This window comes from Buteo buteo, chromosome 5 (assembly GCF_964188355.1).
Source record: "Buteo buteo chromosome 5, bButBut1.hap1.1, whole genome shotgun sequence".
Taxonomy (NCBI): Eukaryota; Metazoa; Chordata; class Aves; order Accipitriformes; family Accipitridae; genus Buteo; species Buteo buteo.
Window position 1 is genome coordinate 37,821,560 of NC_134175.1, and position 21,483 is coordinate 37,843,042.

Here is a 21,483-nt window from a genome sequence, read left to right on the forward strand (position 1 = left end):
GGGCCGTCGTCCTCGCGACCGCCCCGTGCGCCGTGACGGCAGGCCGCGGTGACGTGCGGCGCTCCCGCCGACGTCACGAGTTTCGGCGGAGGGGGGGGAGGCGGAGCTTTCGGTTGGCAGCAGAAGCGGCGGCGGCCGCCGGCGCCTCACGCCTGACGGGACCCTCCCCGCCCCCCTCCCCCGGCCCGGCCCGGTCCCGCCGCGGCGCCGGCGCTCCGGGGAGCACCCTCCCCGCTCCGCCGCCCGGGCGAGCGGCTCCCTCCGCGCCGGCCTCGGTGCCTCCTGTCACCCTCCCCGCCGTGCCCCCGCGCGGGCAGGCCCCGGGCCCCTTCCCCCCCTCCTCCGGGGGGGGGTGGGCTCCTCTCCGGAAACCTGGCCGCTCCCTCCGCGCCGCCTGCCCAGCGCCCGCCGCCGTCGTCGTCGCCGGGCAGCGCGGGGGGGGGTCCCTCGCGGCCGCCTGGCCTCCGCTGTGACACAGGTCGGTGCCGGCAGGGCGGGCGGGGGTGGCTGCGGGAGAGGCCGGGCGGCCCTCAGCTGCGCGGATGCGCCTGTGTTTGGCGGGGGCGGGGGGGGGGGGCGGGCTCGCCGGTGTAGGGGGCGCCTGGGGCAGCGTCGGCACCCGGGGAGGGGGCGAGCGCGACCCGCCGCGCCGGGAGCCGCGTCCCTGTGCAGGTGGAGGAGGTGCGCGGCGGTGCGGTTGTTGGAGGTGCCGGGGGGACGGGACGCGGTAGTTGTGTACGTTACGGCTGCAGAATCTTAAGGGGTTCGCGAGCTCCGCCAGTAATTATGTGTCACCGTAAACCTTCCTGTGATTGCATTCTGGTGCTGTCGTCTCTTGTCTTTAAATTGCTCTGCAGTGATAGCAGTGCTACGAATTGGGTATGTAGGTCAGATTCTGCGAGATATTTTTGTCGGGGGAAAAAGTGAATGTTAGATTATTTTTTCCCTTACTGCTTTTGAGGTGCATTGCAGCACCCACGAGTTTTGATGGCGGTTTTTTGGTGGTGTTTTTTTTTGTTTGTTTATTCCCCCCCCCCGGCTTCTTCTCTTGCTTCATAAATCTGGTTTTAGTTTTTGGCTGTGGAATTACCGAAGATCAAAGCATTAAATAAGCTGAGCGCTTCTAAGCTGTATTGTATCGTGAAGTGTCCTCTAAGAGGGGGGTAGAAGATAATAGAAGCCTGCCTGGAAATAAGGGGGATTTCTAGTCTATGCAGAAAATGTTTCTCAGCTATAACATTTCTTTTCTTTAAACAATGCAGCACGTTGCAGAGCGTAAGAGGCCTTCAGAAATGTGTTGCTATGTATATGCCAAAGACGTAGTATTTGCAGAATGAATGTCTACATGCTTGTCTTGCACAACATTTTGGATTCTCTTGGGGCATAGCACTTATTAGCAGAATACCCTAGAATATACCTAGAAAATGTTTTGGTTTTTTTTCTATGAAATTCTCTTATAGAGCGTTTTAAGGGAATGGGCAGCCACGAGTTAGGTGGGTTTTTTGTTGTTTGGGGTTTTTTTTCCCCCTACCCTATGGCTAAACCCTTCACTGTCATTTGAAAATGACAGAAATACTGTATGCGGAAATTTTACTTTCATGTATGCCTTTGCTTACAGTGGCTTTTAAAATAATTGCTTTCCTCAGAAATATATTAGAAAATGAGAATTTGTTATAATTCCTGTTTTCTTTACACTTTGTGTTCCATCATGATTGCCCCTGAAATGTATTGAACCCAAATATTGATTCAGATAATGAGGCTGTATATAATTAATTTGATTTTTTTTCCCCCAAGGTTTTATTGTATTTTGATAAAGCAGAATAGCAAAGGTAATGTTTGTCAAATTGACTCATTGCTGGAGAAAAATCTGTGTATAGCTTGTCTTGATGAACTCTGTGTCAGTGGTTTACCTGACACTAATGGAAGACTACAGTGAAGAAAACGTGTTTCTGAACTGAATTGCTTGTCTTGGCTTGCCGAGATTTCTAAAGTGTCAGAGGAGACTTTTTCTAAGATAGCTGTGGCGTTTGGTAATCTTGAGAGCTTTTATAGTATATGTGAGTAGGCAGATATCTGTGACAGGTAGAATTTATTAATGTAGTGTGACAAGAGCATTATCTTATTGTTTAATATCATGACATAGAGTCATAGACCTGTCAGTGGTTCTTTGCTGTGGTTCTTAGGAAAGCTAATCAATGCACAGGCTTGTGGAATTTAAAGCTGGTTGAGGCTAAATGCAGAATACTTATTGTTTTATGATAAAGTTTTCTTCTGGAGGAAGCAAGAAAGTCAGTTATGCTGTAAATTTAATTCATATTTATAGCTTTTACTTAACTTTTTCTTTCTTACAATTTCCTAAAATACAGTGTTAAAATTTAGGTACAAATCAGAATTACTGTTTTTTAAAACCTTGTCATTATTAATAAGAGTTTATGGAGAGCTTTTTGAAAAAAGATTTGCATACTAGCAATCTTAAGTTTCATTTTTTGTCTTTCATCTATATTATCTTTACTGCAGGCTGACTTTTTACATCAGCAAACTAAGTCAAAAGTAATGAATAACATGTAATTTATTTTTGTGACAGATTGTTCAGTGGCTCTGTAACTGAGCATTCTCTGAACTGAAAATGATGTTTTCTTATAAAATGCAACCTGAGAATGGTCATATAGTAATTTCCTTCATTGATTCCCCCTCTTGCATGGAACACACAGCCAAAGGTGTTCTGATTTATCAAGAGGTACACACTTGGTCTGGAATAATGAATGTATTGTCTAATAATTTCCTTTTAGATCTTTGCTGTTAACATTATCCTCCATTTAGACTCCTATTTGGAGAAAAATAAATGAATGATGAAAATGTGACTGATCACTGTAAGTAAGGACATCTTATTACTTTTGTAGAGCTTGTTTTCATACATATGACAAACTAATCTAAATATGTATATTGACTAGTGACTCTACCTAGGTTTATCTAATTGGCAAACAATTAAGTTTGCTGTCCTGAAAGTTTAATTTCTAAAGTTAAGCATATAAAATTCTGAAGTAGAACTGACACAGTGTTAAATTTAAAAAAAAAAAAAAAAAAAAAAAATCAGTGAATTCTATTAAGCCGACTAATTTTTCTGTGGGAGAGAAGAAAAATCTTTTTTTTTAAAAGAATAAATGCTGCATTTGCTATTTTAATACTCTGGTATTTTGTAGTGCTAAGGAAGAGGTCAAGACAGATCATGCATGCTATAGTTGCATATATCTTGCAAAATAACATCGTAAACATATAATTGGGCAGTGGGAACATGTTCAGAATGCAGTCCGTTAGCAGTGATTCTTACTTCTGGATCTTAGCACGAGATCTTGATTTAGTAATATAGTAGTAATGACAAATGCAGCTTATGGCTCTATGTTAACCTAATTTCTTAGACTAAACATGCTTGTTTACAGGTTTTTCTGAGATGTTTTAATATGTTCACCTTAAGTGTATTTTTTGAGAAGCTGCAGAAGGTTTGGTGACAAGAAGTGGAGGAAAGATGTGGTTCTGTGTTAGGTTGTTGCACTGATTTCAATCTGTGGGAACCACTGCTCTAGAGACACTTGACCCACAAATACACATATGGCATAGTTTAGAGCCCAGCTTAATGAGTTCATTTGAAGTTGGACTTACTTGAGCAAGGCCAAAGCAGGAGTATCTGCAGTGTGCTTCAAAAACTGAGAGTCGGGAATGGGTAATATAGGGAGGCCTGTAAAGACGTGACTTTCCTGTTCATTTGTGAAGTCTTTTCCTTATGTTTACTTCTATATCCCAAGTTACTGCATACTTTTGAAGTTATACCAGTAAACTGTAATTTAGTTTTTCACGTGAGAGGAAAATAATTTTCTTTACGCTAAAGGTTGTGGTTTTTTTCACTGTAGCTTTGTTTTCAGCCATTTTTTTCTTTGAGTCCTTCGCTATTTTTTCCTCACTTGCTTCTCTTTCTGTATTTCTGTTCAATCATTCGCTCACTTCTGTGGATTATCTGCAGTAGTAAAAGATGCTGCTTTTGTGTTCCTGAGATGTTTTGTGCTAAGTACACTAACAGTCTTGACTACAGCAATGTAATGAAATTCAAATGTTTCAGATGTTTATGTTGCAAAGACTGTACTTTTGAAGCTCAGGTATGATAACACTGATAAACAGTTCTCACTTGGATAAACAAAGGAGTGATAGATGTCTAAGAAGGGAAGGGAATTCATGAGGTCAGTCCCTACTCTGAGGCAGAAGCAAATATACTGAAATCATGTCTGACAGACATTTGTCTGATCTTTTCTTAAAAAACTCAAAAGAAGGGAATACCACACCTCTTCACTGGTCTTATTATAGCTAGTACATAACTATCATTATAGTTAGGAGGCTTTTCTTAAATATTTAACTTAAGTCTGTCTTGGTGCTAGTTAAGCCAGTTAGTTCTTGTCCAACTATTATTACTCATGCAGGATAATGATTTCTGTACTCTTTGCGCCAACTGTTTGCATACGTGAAGACTGTTCCTCTGTCTCCTTTTATTTCAGACTTCTCTTTACTAAACTGTGCAAACAGCCCTTTTCTTCACAGGTCATGTTTTCTCAAGATTTTTGTTACTGTTGTTAACTCTCACCGGACTCTGTGTGATTTGTCTGTATCTTTTTCAAAGTTGCCCAGACGAAGTCTTACAGCAACAGAGTAATTTACTTACTGTATATGTTGCAGCAGAAGTAATGTGACAGCCTTATTAAAATGTCATTCTAGGGTGTGGGTGCACAGGTATGGTTGTGGGGTTTTTTTGGTTTGGTTTGGGTTTGGGGTTTTTTTCCAACATCATCAGGTTCTTGGCTCCTGCATTTGTTAACATGGGAGCTTGGATTAGTATTTGTTACATCACATATCTCTTTCTTCATATATGTGATTTGAGTTACCTTTTCAAAGAATAGAATCTTACACTGTATTGAATTCAGTCTTTGTTTCAGGTTAGTTTTCTTGCAATAAGCATTTCTAGACTCAGCAGGATCACTGGTCAGTAAGTTATTCTACAGGGAAGTATGCAGTTTCTCCTCTTGGACATCTATTTCCCAGCACTTACAGTCCCTGTGGCTTTTGAACGTAAGCCTGCTCTACAACAGGAAACTTGATTGAGAACAAGTTCTCCTAGGGTTAGATGCAGAATCTATTGGCAAAAATGTGTCTTTACCAGTCTATTTTATACATGTGCTGTCTTTGAAGTAAGTCATATTGCTAAGATAATTTCTGTCAGTGTAACTGTACCTGAACAAGGCTTTTGTCATTTTGAGATGTCATATGGTCCAATGACATAGTAGAAGAAGTTTTTATCCTATAGCCGTGCTTTATTGGAAGAATTGCAGAGCCATCTACAAAACAGATGTGTTCAACATGTTCCCTGGCTTTACTCCATGTTATCTGACTTATGCGAATGATTTTATCCATAATTTTTGGGACTAGATCACAGATGGGATAAATTGTGCGATTCTTTCAGCAGTGCTGCCTTTACAAAAAAGGAAACAGATACCAATAATAATTATTAAAGAAGGCCTTTAGTTTCTTGCAGGAAGAAGTATTCAAGTAGTCAGTGTTGATTACCTCTTACCTATCCTCAAAATTATTTTAAAATAATTTAGACAAGAGAGTTCTGTAAATACCAACAGTTTGAATGCCATGTTACCAAAATGGTAGCGATAGGAACTGTAGTCTCACCTTTGAACAAAGATTTGAAAACTGGAAAACATCTGGATCAAACTATTGTTTGAATTAAAAAACCAACAATAATAGACACAAGCAATAAATAAACTTCTAAAGAAAATGTAAAGAAAATCAGATGTTCTATTGAAGAACATGAGAATTGTCACCCTAAATATTTTTTTTTTTAATCTAACTGCTGAAAACTGATTGGTAAAGCTCAACCTGTATTTAATTGTTGTTTTGTCACACTAGCTATGTGTATTTTTAGCAGTACCACAATTATTAAGTTCAGCATAAGACCTTTTTTTTTTCTTTTTATAAAAGTCAATTGGAATGGCAAACCCCCAAACCTTCAAGCACTGTTTTGTCTTTTCCATAATGGCTTGATGATAACTGAATGGGTATAAAGTAGTAGTTAGAAAAGCATTTCTTGTAAGTGTAGTAACTTCAGGCAGGGATGAAGTGGATAGTGTAATGAATAACTTTTTAAGCTGCTGCAGCAAGTTCCCTTAGAGAATATCTATTAAGGCTCTGTGTCTGTGATATTGGCACTATCATGAATACCAAATGAGACTTTCAAATGAAAATCTAAACGTTGTTGGTGAAGTGGCTGACAAGTTTTAGGTAAAATCTTAATCTGTAATGAAATCAGACAAAAGATAATCCAGTATTCTTCCTCCAATGGTGAGCATGAATGAATGCTTATGGAAGAGTGAGAACAGGGCAAGCGTGTATAATACTTAGTTTGAATATTCTTTCAATCCCTAGCTATTTTCAGTAAAGGTTTGTTCTAAATCTGATGTGAGTTTTGTGTAGCTAGTAACCTTTGGATTTTTATCCTCAAACTTGGCCAGTCCTTTTTTTGCATGCAGCTAAATGTCTGGCATACAAATATCCTTTGGTAAGGAATTCTACAGGTATCTTATTTGTTATGTTAAAATCTACCAGTTTTTTGGTTTTTTTTTAAAACTTGTACTGGATTCCTTTGGTGCCACATTTCTTTCAGAAGAGAGGGAACAATCCATCTGTCCTGGTTTGGGCTGGGATAGAGTTAATTTTCTTTCTAGTAGCTGGTATAGTGTTATGTTTTGGATTTAGTATGAGAAGAATGTTGATAACACTGATGTTTTCAGTTGTTGCTAAGTAATGTTTAGACTAAGTCAAGGGTTTTTCAGCTTCTCATGCCCAGCCAGCAAGAAGGCTGGAGGGGCACAAGAAGTTGGGAGGGGACACAGCCAGGACAGCTGACCCAAACCAGCCGAAGAAATGTTCCATACCATGTGATGTCATGCCTAGTATACAAACTGGGGGCAGTTGGCCTGGGGCAGGGGGGATCACCGCTCGGGAGCTAACTGGGTATTGGTCGGCAAGTGGTGAGCAATTGTGTTGTGCATCACTTGTTTTGTATATTCCAGTCCTTTTATTATTATTATTGTCATTTTATTATTGTTATTATTATTTTCTTCCTTTCTGTCCTATTTAACTGTCTTTATCTCAACCCACGAGTTTTACTTTTTTCCATGATTCTCTCTTGCATCCCCACTGGCGGGGGGGAAGTGAGTGAGTGGCTGCGTTGCTGGCTGGGGTTAAACCACGACAAAATCTCTGTTGAATATAACAATCCATCTCTCTGTTCCTCATATAATTTTGTAACCCTTTATCTCTTCCTCCCTCCACCCGAGTATTTCTGAAACTACAGTCCTAACTTGCCTATTTGTTTTCCCCTGTAGAACCCATTCTATGCCTCTGATTGTACCTTTTGCTCTTCTCTGAAACTACTGTATTCTGCTACATCCTCTTCTGGAGCTGAAGGCCCCAGGACTGCTAGTGATATTCAAGATGGGCAGACAGTGATAAGTTTTGGACTGATTTTTTTCATAATAAGGCCTAACATTGGCTTTCATTTCTGAATGCTGGCAATATTCAGGACAAAGCCCATTGGTTTATGTGCAAAGTTAGAACTGCTTCTCTCCCTCCTCCACTCTGCCCCCCAACTTCCATCACTTCCATTCATCTGTGCTGGCTATCATATACTTTATTGCTTAGTCCCCTAGTCTGATACAGACCACCTCCTCTACTGTAGTCAGCCCTTTCCTTGCTCTCCCAAATAATGTAATATTGATAGGCACAGTAGTGTCAGAAAACTTTTCACCTTGCTCCTGTTTCCTGGGTAATTTAGAATACACTGAACAACACAGACTGTTGTGGAGCTCCACTGGTATCCTTCCTTGTGAGAATACCAACTGTGTCTGTCCTGTGTTTTCTATATTTTAACCAATTTATTCATGCAAGGGTCTGTCTCCTTTCTGTTGATGTGACTGCAGTAAAGGCTTTGGTGAGACTTTTCCAGCACGGGAAATCCAAGTAGACCATGATAGTGACCAAGTTAAGCTCTTTATACACATGTTCGAAGTGCACAGAGAGATTTAAAAGTGAGGATCTCATTTTGGAACAGCCATATCTACTCTTTCCTGCTCTATCATAATTATCCATATGTTCATTATTTCTGGTTTATTTGTTATAGGTTACACTTAACTGTTTGTAGTTCCCTGGAATCCCTGCGTTACACATGCCATTTTTTAAAAAGATCCAAATCTGTGCAGTGGCCACGAGGGTGGTTCCAGCATGAGTTCTTGCTCCTTTCTTTGTGTTGGTATTGGTGCTGTAGAAGTGTGAGATCAGTTAGATAGGCTGATGGTTAACTAAAACGCAAAATAAATCTTTTCAGCTGGATCATCTGTTTGCTCTGGATCTCCGGCTTGTCATTGAGGTTCAGCTGGAAAGCAGCAGCTGCTGTAGACAAGCAGGACTACTCCCTTGACAGAAATGCAACCTTAGCAGTGGAACTGTAGTCTTAAAGATGATGATTAGGTGTGGGCATGTACATAGTAATCCTTCCTCTGGAACTTTTGAGTCTGTAGTTAGTATACCTTATTAGCGGTATTTATGAGGGTTCTTACATTTTTATCACTTGAGGGAAAAGTATGATTATGTAGCATTATAGATGTCATTGTAATGATTTGATACCCACTTCTAAGGGATGTGCTATGGGAGGTGCAAGAAGGAAACCTTATGAGGAGGGTACGTTGTCTTCTTGTCTTTGCATTTGATTCTTGGATGTTTTGACAAAGCTAGGTTTTTATTGTTACATTTTGGCTTAAATGTTATTATGAGAGATTGAGTTGAATTACATTTTTTTCTGGTTTGCAGAAAGCTAAAGATTGTTACCAAAGCACAAAGTGAAAAAGAGTTTGTGTATTTGATAGCTTAGCAATGTCTTAATGTGTTGGCCTTTGTGGGTCATCCAGTTCAAAAACAGTGCCTACTGAATATGGATAAAAACTTAGAAGTTTGTCCATTTAGACCTGCTGGCTACAAAAATGATGCACAAGCATATTATGCGTGTAGTAAAAAAAACTTTGGATTTTGCATGGTTTGTGTTACCTATGCATGCACACAAGGTTTTCTCAGTTTCTTTTACTGTATATTAAGTACACACTTGTCCATCTTCTCAGTGGTATTATTGAACCCTCTGTACAGTTCCAAGCGTGAGAGGTCTGAGTCTACCTATACCTGTGGATCCTTGGTTAAATTTATTGCTCTTTGTGGTTGTCATTGTTGAATGTTTTAATCTTGAATTGGAGATTGATTCAGGAGTGCTTTTTCTATGCTGTATTGGAAATGAGTATGGCTCATGAATGTCTTACACTAACATGGAATATTTAAGTAGGATATTATGAGACTCTTTTGCATTTTATGTTATTATTGAGGATGGAAATAATTGAAGAAATGTCTGACTGAATGTAGAGAATTAATTAGAATTATGATGGGGAAAGAGCACATGGCGTAATGAACTAGGAATATTGGAGTGTGAGCCAGGAAAGGCATTTTAGACGGAAGCTCCAGGTGATGGTGTGTTAATGGGGTGGGAAAACTTGGTGGCAAGGTAGCGGAAGAAGATGAGAAAAATTGTAGTTATATTACTATACTCTGGATTTCATCATTGTTTTGCTGCTTTATGTGATGTGCAGGAAGAACTGTGCTTTGAGGAATGACTGTGCTTTGAGGAATGAGTAAGCCAGTATGCAACAAAGGCTGTTCACTGAGGAGGATTCCTCCTTGATTTGTTGCAAAATCTAGAAGATGTATAGCAAATGAGACTGAGATGCCTTCACAGTGAAGACACAAAAACGTCCCTAGAGAATTAGATTCTGTCCTTCCTGGTGTCACAGATACCAGACAGATCATGTTAATCAGAAGGGTTCCTATGTATTGTTGTGTTAAGTTTTTTTGGCACTTGATTTGAAATAATAGTAGTGTGATTTGCAGCCATAATTAAAACTCACATCTGCTGCAGCTGTGAAATCAGTGAGTTTTGCTCTGAATGGAAGATGCTGTCAAGTGTGATGGTTATATTGAAAAAACCCACAAAGTTTCTCAGATTTAACACCTGAAGATAGATATTAAAACTAGCTGTAGAAGTGGAGAGTGGGTTTATTTTTCTGGTTTATTTCCCAAAATAGTCATCTTTCAACCCATCATGGTCACAAAACTGGAAGATGAACTGAAAAGGATAGAACTAGTTACTGGAGTTTAAGGATGTCCTTTCTTCTAGTTACTGGAGTTTAAGGATGTCCTTTCTTCTGTATGTTCTCAAAAGCAAAATCTGACTGATGATTTGTATGTGGTTGTTCTCATACGTTAATTGAAATGCTCTACTTGTTTGTAATACTCAGTTTCTGCTGGAAGCCTGCTTTTTTTCTCATGTACTTTATTTTTGCTTAAAGTATAATGTTCATAGATTATAAGTGGTTTGTGAAAGGTTTACTTTTGATAGTGAATGGTTATTCTTAAAATTAATTTATTTGTCGCTGGTTGTGGCATAGTCTTCCATTCTTAAGAGTTGTGAAGATTACCGGAATCGCTAATACCAGTAGTGCTGGTAAGATTAAGCTTGTTTACTGTGTTCAATTAATTCTTTGGCTTAACTGGTGTTCTTGAATTCTGTCACAAAGAAGAGAGATATACTGCATTATTTTAAGGTATATGCTGTGAACTGTCTGTGATACAAAAAAAAAAAAAGTTTTCCTCCCGTAGGATCTTGGTTAAGGGGACATGCAGTTACATTTGTAGTGGGGAATGGTTTTCATTTTAACACCTTTAGCCCTTCTTCACAAATACTTTGAGTTGCTAGTCGTAAGTTTGGGGTAAAACTAACATTTATGCCACTCATGACAGCTTCAGCAGAAGGCCTCCAAATGACAGCAGCAGGTGCTGAGCCCAGAGCACCACTGAGATTTTTGGAAGGAGAAACAGAAGCACCTAAATCTGATTATGACACTCGCTGTAGTGCATGTTTCATGGGATTGTAGGGATTAAAATTTCATGCAACAGTTTTCTTTGAGAAGCCTTTTATGGGGCTATTCAGTTCACATAAGGTAGTAAATTAGGAAAAAGTTACAAACATCAAAGAGGTGGTTTACTCTGTGTATTTGTGAGCACTCTAATGTTATCTTAATATACTGAGTAAGCCTTAAACTTATTTATGATGTGAATAGCATTAATCAGTTTGTTTAGTGTTTGGCTTAGTTAATGGTAAGGAATTTGTTGTTCTTAGTGTTGTGATGCTCTGAGACTTTCCACCACAGTGGTGGTGATAAATTTCCAAGGTGCCAGAGAGATTTGGAGGCCGTGACGCAATTATCTGTAGCCCAGTGAACTGTGTCTATTACTTTTTAACATACTTTTGTGAGAAAATCTGATCTCAGATAAGAGTAGAGGAGTATGAGTGGTCGATTTCTAGCCAGTATGTACTGTTGCAAATTTGGCAACACTAAAATATTTTGCAAGGTTTCATTGTGGCATCTGTCCGCAAGTTTCAGCTGTTGTGACCCTTCCTCAATTTAAAATGCATATGTTTATTTCATAATAGTTGCTTTTTTTTTCTTAGAATCATGAACAGGTCTCAAGAAAGCATCATGACTTTCAAGGCAGCTTTGCTTGATTTATCAGCAAAGTCATTCTTCAGTTGGGTCAAGAAATGAGCTGTCAGAGTGCTTTGGCTGCTGCTGAGGCAATAACAGATACAGGAAATGGAGAAGTTCTGTAAAACTTGAATTAGGTGAAGAAAGATCTTGCTGAGGAAAGTAGATGCTTTTCTGTTTGAGGCCAATCACAGTCTTTTTTGTGTACGTGGAGTGGGCTTATGAAGGGTTAGCCAATAGAGGCTCTTGATACATTTGGAAAGAAGAGGTTCATTCAAAGCAGGAAACTTGCATTTAAGTGCCTTGAAACTCTAAATATGCTTATCTCTCCCTATCAACTGTAAAGGAAGTGTAGGGAGATTAGTTTTACTAGACTACAGTTACTCTTTGTGAATATTGCTGTAAGTGTTAAGATATTTATCTCAAAAGCATAATTTTGCTATAAACTCATCTTGAACCAAATTATCTGCAACTTTGCATTTTTATGAGAACAATCCTTAAAAACTGTGCCCTTGCATTCTCAAACCTTCCAGCACATTTAAACTTATTCAAGTCAAGATAGTTGTTCGTCAGGCTGATAAATATTATACGAATGTGTCAAATTACAGTTTATAGAACAGCAGGAACTAAAGATTTAATCTGAGTAGGATGAAGTTTTACTTTTGCCACTGGGCACGTTGGATCCTTTGGTTCATTCTGAAGTCTGCTTCTCAAAGTACTTTGAGAGATGAGCTGCATTTATGGTGCTAGAACTGACAGCACTGCTTTTCAAGATTTTATCCTCCTTGTTACTGGGAGGGCACCATCCATAATTAGAAGTTGTATTTTATGCAAGTCTGGTATGTTTTACGTGTTTTGTTTTTGTTGTGTTGTTTTGTTTTGTTTTTTAATTGAACTCTGGAAGGAGTACAGCTAGTAACCATTCTTTTCAGAAAATAAACTAATACCAAATCATGTCTGTAGCTGTACAGATGAGGTAAGTCTATGTGGTCTTGTGTGCTAAATTAGACATAAATTCACTTTTTGCTTCCCAGGAAGACTTTAACAGTCTTCAGTTTAAGAAATTTCAAGTCTGCATGTTGTAGAGATACCTGATACATCTGTAACAGCAGTAAAGGTACTGATGGTTCAGCTATCCCACACTTGCTGTCTGCAGTCTTTCTGATATTCTGCACTGAACAGTGTATCTGTAGGTTGTGTACAGAAGCAAAATGGCTTCTGCATACACTGCATTTTTATACACACAAGGATTGCATTATCGCTCTTTAATTTTGTGTTGCACTTATGTTTGATAATTATAGATTGTGTTTTAATAATTCTTCTGAATTGCCTCTTGCTAAGACTGTCCAATCTTGCAGCTGCAACTTTTTTCCAATTTCCTAAATGATTTTCTTTATGTTAAAATGCATTCAATGCAAAACCATTATTGAATAAACATAATAAACCACAATATTTAGACTTATATGAAATACAGCTTCTAATTATGGGCGGTGCCCTCCTGGTTGCAGGGAAGATAAAGGTTCAAAATGCAGTCCTGTCAGTTTTAGCACCATAAATGCAGCTCATGTCTTAAAAAAAATTATTAAACACAATACAAATTAATATTGAATGGGGGCAAAAATCACAATAAACTATTTCATGATTTTAAAATACTTAACTGTATTTAAATACATTTTGCTGGACTATGACTGTTTTTAAATGTGATTCAGGTCATTTGCTTAAGCCATAACTTGTATATCTCATTGTGCCTACCTGATCATTGCTTGTCTGTAGGGGGTTGCACGAAGAATCATGTTCATTGATGTTTTCTGCTAAATAGGAATATGGATTTCAAAATATTTTATTTTAATCCATCAACTGAGCTTCCTGTTAGTTAATTGAGACTTTAAAGCAAATAATTCAAATGTCATGTGATGTTTAACCAAATATGTTGGAAAATCCTAAGTAGGGTAATTGCTGTAGTTAGTTCTGTTAACTAATCTGTAATCATTTCAAGAAGTGATATTTTGCTTGGCAGTACTAATAATCCTTGAAATCAAGGCACTTACTGTGTTTTTACTTTTAATTCCATGGTAGAAACCAAGCTAATTATTACGTTATTTTACTCTCAATTGATATGAAGGTAAATAATCAGCAGCTCTTTGACCTTTTCCTTTATCCTTCTCATTTATTTATACAATATTTACAATCCACTAGAATCTTCTTGTTTTCCACGTATTTCCAAATATTTGCAAGAATGGTCCAGAAAACTGAACCACTAGTTTTATGAAGAGCCTTAGTTAGACTCTTCTAAGTCCCTGGATCTTTAATTTAAAATGTTTGATCTGAAGTATATTAGAAGTAGTGCATTGTATCTCTTTGTTGTTGTGGATGGTGAAATTTCTATTCCAGTAACACTGTGCTGTGGTTTGGATACATCCTCTTGATTTTTTTCAAAACCAGAACAAAAAATGGATGCTGGCTATTTCCTGTTTTTTATCACCACTTGCTATTTCACCATCTAAATTCAGTAAAACACATGTATCTGAGGGTGGGGTTTTTTTCCTTTTAATGTATTTTTATTTAAAAGTCTGTTAACTTTGAATGCGTTGGGTGCTATTGTTTTATGAAGCCCATTATGCTGATAGAGGTAGTTGGCTCATGATACTATGTGTTTAAGTTGCTTGGTCTCTACACTACGTTAAAATAGCTTGGGGTTCTGAATAAACTGGTTTAATTACAAGAGAGTGAGAAATTCAGGGCAAAGTTTAGAACTATACTGACTAAGCTACATATGATCAGAACAAGACTTAAAATATTTTGAAAAATAAACCCAAGTATTTTTGGAGGAAATGAACCAGAAATGCTCTCTCTGCGAAGGAGTATTTGATGTGTTTATGTTCCTTACTCTGTCAAACAGTCATTTTAGTGGTAGTTGGGTTTAGTTCAGCTGTTCAGGATAGTATTGTTGAATGATGATAACTATGGAAAAGCAAGCAGTAAGGGGAAAAATAGAAGGGAGCACAGTTCCCATCTGATGCTGTCTGACTGTAGGACAGGTAGTCAGTCCTGAATTACTGCCCTGGTTGTGAGATGCTGCTCTAGATTGTGTCTCTCTTCCTTGTTGTGCCAGAGCTTGATTGCCAGTCTTTCCTAGCACAGCAGAACTAAGTGGACCCTCTCAGTGTATCCTGCTAGTGCAATTAATCTCACCATTTATTGCTATTGGGATAGTGCTTCAGCATAGAAGGAGGCACGTGACAGAGGAAGAACTAAGGAGGAAAGTATTACTGCTTTGTGACTCATGCCCTTACTGGTGTGCTGTTGATAGGCAAGATCCCTCCCTGCTGGCTTTCACACCTTAAGATTCCCTGAGGTATGCAAAGAAGGCTGGAATCAAACATTTTAACATATTTTTTTCCTAAGAAACTTTTATCCATTCATTCTCCTCCAATATCTTTTCATTTTCAAAGTTCCCATAGTACTGTGACAGGAAGAATATTTCTGTTATTTTATTCAGCAGTTAAACTTAATTTCTAATGTTCCAAATTTGACACACAGAGTCCTATTTTTGTTTTGCTTTGTTTTCCAAATGTTACCTTAATTTATCAATGCGTCATTGGCTTTTGATTTGGATTGATTTAATCTTTCTCTTCCTTTTCTACTTCCCTGTGAACAACTTTTCTTATGTATTATTTCAATATGTTAAAGATCTGAATTTTTCTAAAACTGAGCCTCACGTCTGATGTGTTATTGTTAGGCTCCAATTATTAACAGACCTTTCTGTCACCTGCTTAAATGTTTTTCTTGTTACTGCTCTTTGCTTCTCTTTTTTCTGTCCTTCATGATTTTGTGTTGCTGCTGCTTTCATACTCTTTGAAAAGAGTGGCTTTTTGTCCAGTGTTCACTTGTGTGTATGTCCATATAAAATCCTCTGTGCTTGGTTCTATGGAGTTACCTTTTTTTAGGTATCTGTTAATGTCTTGTAACAATACTGAATTTTCTTCTATGCTTGCCATGCTGTGTAAGTTCCTGTCGTTTATGCCAACAATTGCTTTGAGCTATGAAAAATTCTTCTACAGAAGTTCAGATGTAGGTATTACTGTTTGCTGTCTTGTTCACAGACACTATTTTTATTTGATTTTAAATAAAAAAAATTATTTTAGTTAATGGTTAAGTAGGTGTATTTGACTAGGTGATCATTTGAGGTTTTGTCAGCCTTGCTTACTGTGATTTATAAGAGGTTGGTTGTGTGAGACCAAGCATTTGTTTAACAATAACATTTTGGGGGTAAATCCATTTTGTCTGGCTCATTCTTCTTGCTATGAAATAAATTTTTATAGTCTTACTTTATATTCTGATTATCCATTCTACAGTCTGAAAAATTACCTGTGAATGCTCACTTATCATGTTTACCTGGCTCTTTGTATCATCTATTTTTTTTTTATAGACAAGTATGTCTCTGAACAGCAATGCTAGCTAATTTTGATTTCTTGTCATTTTGGTTTAACTTGCTTATGCCTAATGTAGTATAATCTCCAATTTAATCTTTACCTGTGGTTGGAATAATTATAGTGCATCTTTCTTCTTTTGAGTTCACACTGTATCATTTTGATTTGGTGCAAGAATGGGGAACTATGTATCCTTGGATTGATTAGTTTTAGTGAAAATTTGTAGGGAATTGATATCCTTGAGATACCTGCCCCACTATTGGAACAGGTTTGGACTCCAAAGGTGTAAGGCACCTTTCCATGTAGGTGAAGTGCTACTGTATAAGTCTGAATTCCTTACAAAATCAGGCTAAGATAGATTGCTTGCTTCACTGTATTTTTTGCTTGGTTTTTAACATATGAGGCAGCATGAAAACTGGCTTATGTTCTGAAGTGCTTATATACTACCTTTACTGTTCTCATATGATTAGTTTATGGCTCTCATTGTAGCCATAGCTAATTTTACTCTTTAAAAATTGTACTTATGTTATTAAGTTTGATACTGTAGAAACAGTTTCGTTTCTGCACACTAGTGATCTCCATATTCCACAAAACTAAAACACCCTTCTAGCTCACTTAATAAATATTCACCTCATATAGCATCTGTTTGCTTTCTTCTCTACTGCGAGAGGGTAAAGCTTTTTTTTTTTCTAACTTACAAGTTTTTGAATGTGACCAAGTCAGTCATGAGAGACGATGTAATATGTATGCTGGTGTTTGTGTACTTTTCTCTCTCAGTAACTGAGAGGCAGCTTAACCCTGTTGCTTTTATTATAGGAGAACTGTATGAATATGGACAATTAGCACAGTGTATTTGAGCAGCTAGATTATTGCCTGCATGACTTATTCACCCTTAGGCTTTGTTTCATTTGCCATGAGAAAGCTAAAAACAATTTCCAAGAGTCACCTGGATATTTTCATCCTTCAGCAGCTTTCTCTGATTCTGAAAGACTTCCAGGCTCTGTGGAAGGTAGCTGATGGGAAGTGAATCATGAATATGAATCAGCATCTTTCCACCCTTCTTCCAAAATGCTGTTGCTAGAATATTCTTCTTTGTTTGCTACTCCTATCACATCATCACCTTTTTGAAATTCACTCTCTGTCATCCTTTCTCTAATTACATTCAAATTCAAGCTGCATGTGTTTCTCTGCAAGACCTTGACATAATCTTACTCTACCTTTGCATCTGCTCTTGTGTTTTGCTGCCTTTGCTTCTTCTGAATCTTCCTCTGAGTTCCAGTTTTCTCTGTTTTGCTTCCTTTTTATCCTGGATTGTCATCTACTCTGTGTGTGCATTTTGCTAATGCTACTTTGTAACCATGGAGTAGGGTATGCTTTTTTCCCGTTTCTACTGAATGTATACTTTTTTGTTTAAAAAGTGTTGATTTTTGTCAGCTTGTTTTTACTCTCTCCCCACCACCACCCTGTTGTTATAGGCCATTGTGAAAATGAGCGGTTAAAAATAGAAGTGTTTTCTCATTTCACAAAGGTGAAGTCTTCATAAAGTTTCATCTGGGTCACTTGCTTAACTGAAATTTTAATGTTGCTAGCTTATTTCTGAAGTGATACTAAATGCTAACAAAAAGATTGTTAAGATGTTTAGTTGGTGATTAATTATACTTTATATTTGAACAGAAAGAATTTTGGTTAAAAGGGATGATAAAGTGAGAAGTCCCTAAGTTATTCAGAGAGATTTAAGTTTTCTAGGTTGGTTTGTTTTTTTTTTCTTCTGAGGAATAAGAAGGAAGTGGAAGGGAAAAGAAATGGATGCTCACTCATTAGCTTATGTTCTTCTAATGAGAGATGCCACAGATTAATACTAAAGAATGAATTCTTGTAGCTGGAGGAACTTGCAGAAGATGTTTCCTAAGGTGTTTCTTTTTCTTCAGCTTGCCTGCCCTGTATGAGCCCTGTAGCTCAAATATCTTGAGCTTCCAAGTTTGGTTATTTCAGCTAGGTTGAAGAGGAACATCTGGGGTATTTTTGTTTGGAGATATAACTTGTTCTTGTTTTCTTAAAGTGTGGCAGAAGATTTAAAATGCCTCATGGAACTTTCGTATTGCTTTGAAATGCTTACAAGGAAGTGTTACAAAAGTCCTTCATCCAAAGTCATGAAACACATTTTTCTGTTTAATGTATTAATAGAGCTAATTAAATCAGACATTTTATGAAAATGACACTAGCTCTCATTTTAAGACAGTTGGATCAAATACAGAATTTAAAAAAATGTTTTGTAAGCACTTTACTGAATAATTCTTTGGAAGATCCCCCAAGACTACTGCTGATACAAAAAAGAAAAAAGCATAGGAAATAATTGAATATATGTTCTGTTTTGCTTTTTTGACTCTTAGGGATGGAAAAGATGCAAAGAATCAGATGTGGGGAAAAAAGTTAGTTGTGATATTTAAGGCTATAAAGGTAATCCCAGTTCACTAAGTAAACCAGATCTCCTGACATCTTGTGTGAGAGCAAGGTCCAAAGATTCTGTCCTTATTTTGAGTGATCGTCTACTATCACTTGGCAAATAAATGAAAATTCAGCCCCTGTTTTCCTCTCTGAAGATTAGTACAAATCCCTTTCTTTTGTATCTTCATGGTTTTCCTTTTCTGTTATGGAGCAACAGAAACTTTTTCTTTTTTAATTTTTTTGAAACGGATTTTTCTGTCTCCCACTGTGGTGGTATGAAGAGGCTGGAGACCATGTTAGTAGTAAACATCAGGGTTGTGTCTTAAGACTGTGGCCAGCCCAGGTCAGATATGCTTCTCACACTCTTGCAGGCTTTAATACTTTACAAAGCATTAGATGGGAGTTTCTTTCCCACAACACTTGGAAGCTGCTTCAGATAATGTTTTGAGGCTGTCCATAGACATGGGAATATGTAACTGGATACACTTGAATCGTATTTTCAGCTTTATTTTGGTTCTAACGTGCTCTCTTGGGTGCTCTCTCAACTGAACTGATTTCTGATTGCAGAGTTGGACCTCTGGATCTTCTTTAAAAGCCTGATCTCTTCTTGGTTATTATGGAGCTTGAAATAGACAATAGTAGATGAGTCATCTGATGTGTAGGTAAAAGGCAGTATACAGCAGACCTTTATATGGCTCTCATGTCCAAATTTCTTTCTGAAAAACATGTCAGAAGTACTTGAAGCTTTCTAGTTCCACTGGCGAAATGAATGCTGCTTAAAAAGGCTGTTTTCATGAAATGAGTATGTAAGAGATACAATGCCAGAAACTTAGATGCTGAACTGAAGATGCTCAGAGATCCTTTGGAAAATTGTAATTAATTTGTTGTTAGCTAGAAAATTGGCAGAATATTCAAGCAAGGAAGCCTGGCTGGCTGGTGCTGAAAGAGCTGGCCCACCTCCCCTCTGTTCTCAGCCATGTGCTCCCACAGGTGGCCCTGTGCTGGCATCAGGTGTCATTTGACACTGGTAAGAAACTAAACCATGAGAAAACAAATTCTGTTTAAAAAAGAAAAAACAAAGAGTCATATTCTGTTGGTGTAGGTCCTTGAATGAACTTGCACGGAAATCATCTGTTTTATCAGAGTAGGGTAGATCTTTTGTCTCTGAGTCAGAAGGATGGATGGTCCACTGCAGCCAGGAAAAGGGAGGAGGGAATAGGCTCTCCCTACTTGGTCGCAATGACTGCATAAGAAATTAGAGAGTTTTCTTCTATATCTTGCATTAAAAATTCGGAATTCTTCCTGTGGTAGCCTGTATTTCAACAAACCTCATTGTCTATTTAGGGATATGTCTTTAGTTTTTTGCTGTTAAGCTCCATAATAGCATCTCATAGAAAGATTATTTTAATCGATCCTTAATTATTGTGGTTGGTTTTTTTTAATTGACTGATGTTCAAGATATTGTGATAGACAGGGTTTGTTCATAAATGTGCCCCCTTTGTTTCTGCTTTTCTAGATAACTTGGATATTGTATATTCAAAGTTAATACCTGCTGTCTTCCAGACGCATTTGCTTTCAGGGGTGTTGGGCTATCTGTGTAATGCTCTTGAATTATGATGAAAAAAACTTACCAGTTGAAATTTTCTAGTTTATATAATCAGTGGGTATTGATGCCTTTTGATTTGTGCTATGAGTTTCATATATATTTATATATGAACTATATATATGTAGTATATAACATATGTATGTATAACACAGAACTTTGAACACCAGATACAGGAACCTGTAGAAAAAGAATTAGTTCTTAATAATCTGTATCCCATGTAGCAGTGTTATGGCTAATTAAGCTACTAGTCATCATTTGGGGGTGTAGATAGAGACTAAAATCAGCTTAAGTCTAGAATAATATTTAGTTCAGGCTTTGTCTTTTGAAAGTCTGTATGTATGTTGCTCAGAGCCCAGTGAGGCTTTGGGGACAATATCTGTTTTCTCCACACGTCATATCTCAATATGCAATCTTATTTGTAGTTTATATGCATATTCAATAGGTAGAATATTAGAAAAAGTGCCTGTAAAAATGAAGAGTTGACTGTTTTACATGGATCTGACAATTTCAATAATTATGTATTTTTGGTTTTGCATTTTAGGAAATAAAATAATGCTAATGAAGCAGGCATTTCCCTGAAGTTCAAGTTTTCAGACTCACTGCCATTATGGGTAAGTCTTGTATGTAACATATATAAAAATTTAATTTGGATAATTTTCATTTCTATTGAAGACCAAAACCATTGATGTAATACCATTCCTAGGAAATGTGTGCTTTGGCCATGTAAGTCAATGTAATGTCTACATGAAAGGCAGTGTTCAGCTGCTTTGCTAATATTCAAAATACTTCTGTTTTTTTTCTATTGGAATAAAGCACTTTTCCCTCACTATGTGGTGACTTAAAAATTCAAGTATAGGAAATTGTGATTCATGGTATTAGGTGACTGAGCAATATTACTGTGTTGTAAATGGTAATGGCTATTGGGGAAAAAACCCACAAAGTTTATATTAAAGAATTTTATCATATTATGTTGTGTCATTGCAGTGCAAAGCCAGGACTGTGTAGGTGGTCTAACTGTGTTTTTCTAAATATGTAGCACATTTGTATTACTTTAAATTTGATGTTGATTCTTCAAGTTGTACTTGCTTTTTAATGAGTTGACTGTGTTGTTATTGTAATCACTTATCAGTGCTCAGTCTCAAAAAAATCCCAACAAACCAACCAACCAAAACACACATGTTTTTTGTATCGCTTTTGTTTATCTTCTATTGTTATGATAATTTTTTTCCTAACCTCATGCTTAATAGTAAAGTAGCTGAATCTAGGAATACAGCACTCTAGATTTCTCATATTCTCCAGCATTTTGTGTGAGAGA

At 37.6% G+C, this 21,483-nt stretch overlaps 1 protein-coding gene across 2 annotated transcripts in view; it reads left to right on the top strand.

Annotated features, from left to right (window-relative positions):
- Positions 1–206: 206 nt before the first annotated feature.
- The window catches only part of MAP3K2 (mitogen-activated protein kinase kinase kinase 2), a 56,871-nt gene continuing 35,594 nt past the window's right edge, over positions 207–21,483 (top strand). Inside the window, exons 1-2 of one of the 2 annotated variants that reach the window (XM_075028714.1) lie at positions 207–478; positions 20,710–20,779. In XM_075028714.1, the coding sequence (XP_074884815.1) occupies positions 20,776–20,779 (4 nt within the window). In that variant the 5' untranslated portion in view covers positions 207–478; positions 20,710–20,775. The remainder of the gene's footprint in view (positions 479–20,709; positions 20,780–21,483) is intronic. The other variant, XM_075028713.1, reaches the window with a different exon arrangement.